The sequence below is a fragment of the Seriola lalandi genome, unplaced genomic scaffold, assembly GCF_002814215.2.
Source record: "Seriola lalandi dorsalis isolate HSWRI2012SDOR001 ecotype SW California unplaced genomic scaffold, Sedor1 jcf7180001973851, whole genome shotgun sequence".
Classification (NCBI taxonomy): domain Eukaryota; kingdom Metazoa; phylum Chordata; class Actinopteri; order Carangiformes; family Carangidae; genus Seriola; species Seriola lalandi.
In genome coordinates, this window is record NW_019444517.1 from 1 (window position 1) to 2,623 (window position 2,623).

General features: G+C 40.0%; 1 protein-coding gene across 1 annotated transcript; it reads left to right on the plus strand.

Moving 5' to 3' along the window:
* The first annotated feature begins 101 nt into the window (after positions 1-101).
* On the plus strand, positions 102-2,615 carry LOC111653010 (TGF-beta-activated kinase 1 and MAP3K7-binding protein 3-like). The gene is made up of 3 exons (XM_023403452.2): positions 102-260; positions 754-847; positions 942-2,615. The coding sequence occupies exons 1-3, from the start codon at positions 126-128 to the stop codon at positions 1,082-1,084; spliced, it is 372 nt and encodes a 123-aa protein (XP_023259220.1). The 5' UTR covers positions 102-125; the 3' UTR covers positions 1,085-2,615.
* The last annotated feature ends 8 nt before the right edge of the window (positions 2,616-2,623 follow it).

The window sequence follows — 2,623 nt, forward strand, 5'->3', positions numbered from 1 at the left end:
TGAAGAGCATTAACAGAGCACTAAAGTGAGATATGGTTTTATATAAAATTTTATTATTTACTCTTGAATCTCACGTATTCTTGGTGCGTTTCCCTCCAGCTCTCCTGCTCCACCAGCGGGCCAGGATGGAGCGTCTAATGAAGGAGTTGATGCTGGAGAAGCAGAAACTAGAGCAGCTCAAGGCTGATGTCAACAACATGGAATACGATGCCCTTCAAAGACGCTTTCGACGAGTCAATTCGACCAGTCTTATACCCAGAGTAAGGACTGAGCATGTACATTGACTCACCAGTACATTGTTGCTAGTTACGCATTTGCAAATTTTATGTCACCACAAAGCTTTTTATACATTTTGAGATGCTCACAATAGATAATGTACAACCACAGACTGTGGAATGATGAATGATTTTATCAGCTCAGGGGAATATTTTAGACTTTGTCTTCATCTGTCATGGAGGCTCAGGAGGGTCTAGCAGGTACATTGCAATTGACAGTCTGAGTTTGCATCAGCCTTTGGACTTCACAGCCATTTCAAAAAGCAGAGAAGGATTAAAGTTAACATTACAAACAATCAAATTCAGTTGTCCAGATGCAGGGAAAATGTAGCCATAAAAGTAATGATAAGGCAAATTGCATTATTGTATTATACAAATTGATTTCTTACCGATAAGAAGTTTGAAAGGGGCAGTTGGGAATGTTTGGTGGTCTGTTTTTGTGTAATCTAACTGGGTTGCGTGTTTGCACTGACTGCAGCCTGAAGAGATGACCCGATTGCGGAGTCTGAACAGACAGCTTCAGATTGATATCGACTGTACCCTGAAGGAGACAGATCTACTGCAGTCTAGAGGTATACATAAACACACACACACGCGCCACATGAACACACAGAAATGCACATTCCTACAGAAACCTTTGAAGTGTTCCTCTGATTTATTTGAAAGCATTGATCTTGAAAGAGCCAAGCCCAGAAGCAGACAGAGTCGGGTCCAAAGTGATGGATGGGGCTCCATCTCACTGCATACAGATGCAGCATTCTAACATGACCGGCTGGTCTGTGACAGGACACAGGCTGATCCATGGTTGACCCTCATTGGGTCTGTGCACAGTGTTTGGCTGGTACGTGATCCCTGTCGATTACGTAATTGATAACAGTACTGCCTCGAAATGCCCCTAACCACACTGTGGAAATTAGTTGCGATGGTTTATCTATTTACCTGGTGTGGTGAAGTTAGATGCTGAAACACTGTAAATGGCAGCAGGATCCAGAGTGTGACCAATTTACTTGCAATTAGCCCAGTGCCACTGAACATTTGGGCTGTGGTCTTTTTGGAAAACAAATCCCTTCCCAAGTCACGGTTGTCTTGCAGACTGCAGCAGGGTTTCCTCCGGGATTTATTTGTACTTTACTGTGTTTATCTGACCCTCTACCTTAACACGCTTTGCAGGGCCTTCTGTAGAGAAGCATCCCCACAGCATGATGCTGCCACGTCAGGCTTCATGGTTGGGATGGCATATTTCTGGTGATGTGTATTGTTTGGATTAGAGCCCAACCGGTACAGGATTTTTCAGGATGATACCAATTTTGATATTTGATAAATCTGATAACGATGTATTGGGCAGTATTGTATTATTATGATGATTATTATTGTTGTTGTTGTTGTTGTTGTTGTTGTTGTTTTTACAAACGCATGAGCAAAGATTTTTAATAAGTATCCTTTTCATTTAGTTATTGAGGGAGGATGGGGACTGTCTGAATCAGCTTTCACTGTCATTCATTGTCATTGTTTATGTCAAGTATTTTTCTGCTGGTCTAATAATATTCCCTCTCATATAACCAGTTCTAGCCAGCTGTTTTGAAATGTGATGGTCAGACATTAATTATCAAGGTTTGTGTTAATTCTGAAAAGGTGTTGTGATTCAGTTTTAAAATTTTGAGACAAACTACCAGTGTAAATATCTTTGGTCAAAGTTGTGAGTATTTGCAATGCACTGACTGTAACTGGACTGATGCGAGTGGATATATTTACCATTATGTCATTTAGGCAGAATGATTATAATGCTATATGTTAACAGCTTGTTAGCTGCCTTCCACTTACAAGCCATGACATTAGCTAGAATTGTGGCTAACTAATTTAGAAAGCTGTGAGCAAGAAAATTATCTTACTGTTTATTTCACATAAACATAAAATCAAGTTTGTCAACCTATAGCCTAAATAAAACAGGATTAGAACTGTTTTATGTTATAAATACGACTAAATACCATTTCTAGAGCTGCAACAGTGATGTTAACAGCAACTCTATAAACTCAATATCTTACTGGAAAGAAATCTAAAATGTCAGTAAAATAAATAATACATCTGACATTATCTAAAGTTTAGAGAGAATGACAAACACAGACATCAGTAAGTATTAGTCTTTCCTTCTGTCCCCTGTCGTCCTCCCTCTGCTGCTGGTAGAGAGAGGACGGGCTGCTTTGTCTCAGTCAGTAACTCAGTTTAAGATTTGTGGAAAACTGAGATAATCCGTTAGACGACGTACAGACAACTTTCGTTTTAGCTTCTTCATAACAAGACGCTATTAGCTCAACTACTGCGCTGTGGTTGTGTAAAGCATGCTGGGACAC

Bases quoted from the DNA above. Each gene is read 5' to 3' on its own strand.
- LOC111653010 (XM_023403452.2), top strand. From the start codon at position 126: ATGGAGCGTCTAATGAAGGAGTTGATGCTGGAGAAGCAGAAACTAGAG. The intron at 261-753 runs GTAAGGACTGAG...CACTGACTGCAG, and splicing joins CGACCAGTCTTATACCCAGA to CCTGAAGAGATGACCCGATT. The intron at 848-941 runs GTATACATAAAC...TTTATTTGAAAG, and splicing joins AGATCTACTGCAGTCTAGAG to CATTGATCTTGAAAGAGCCA.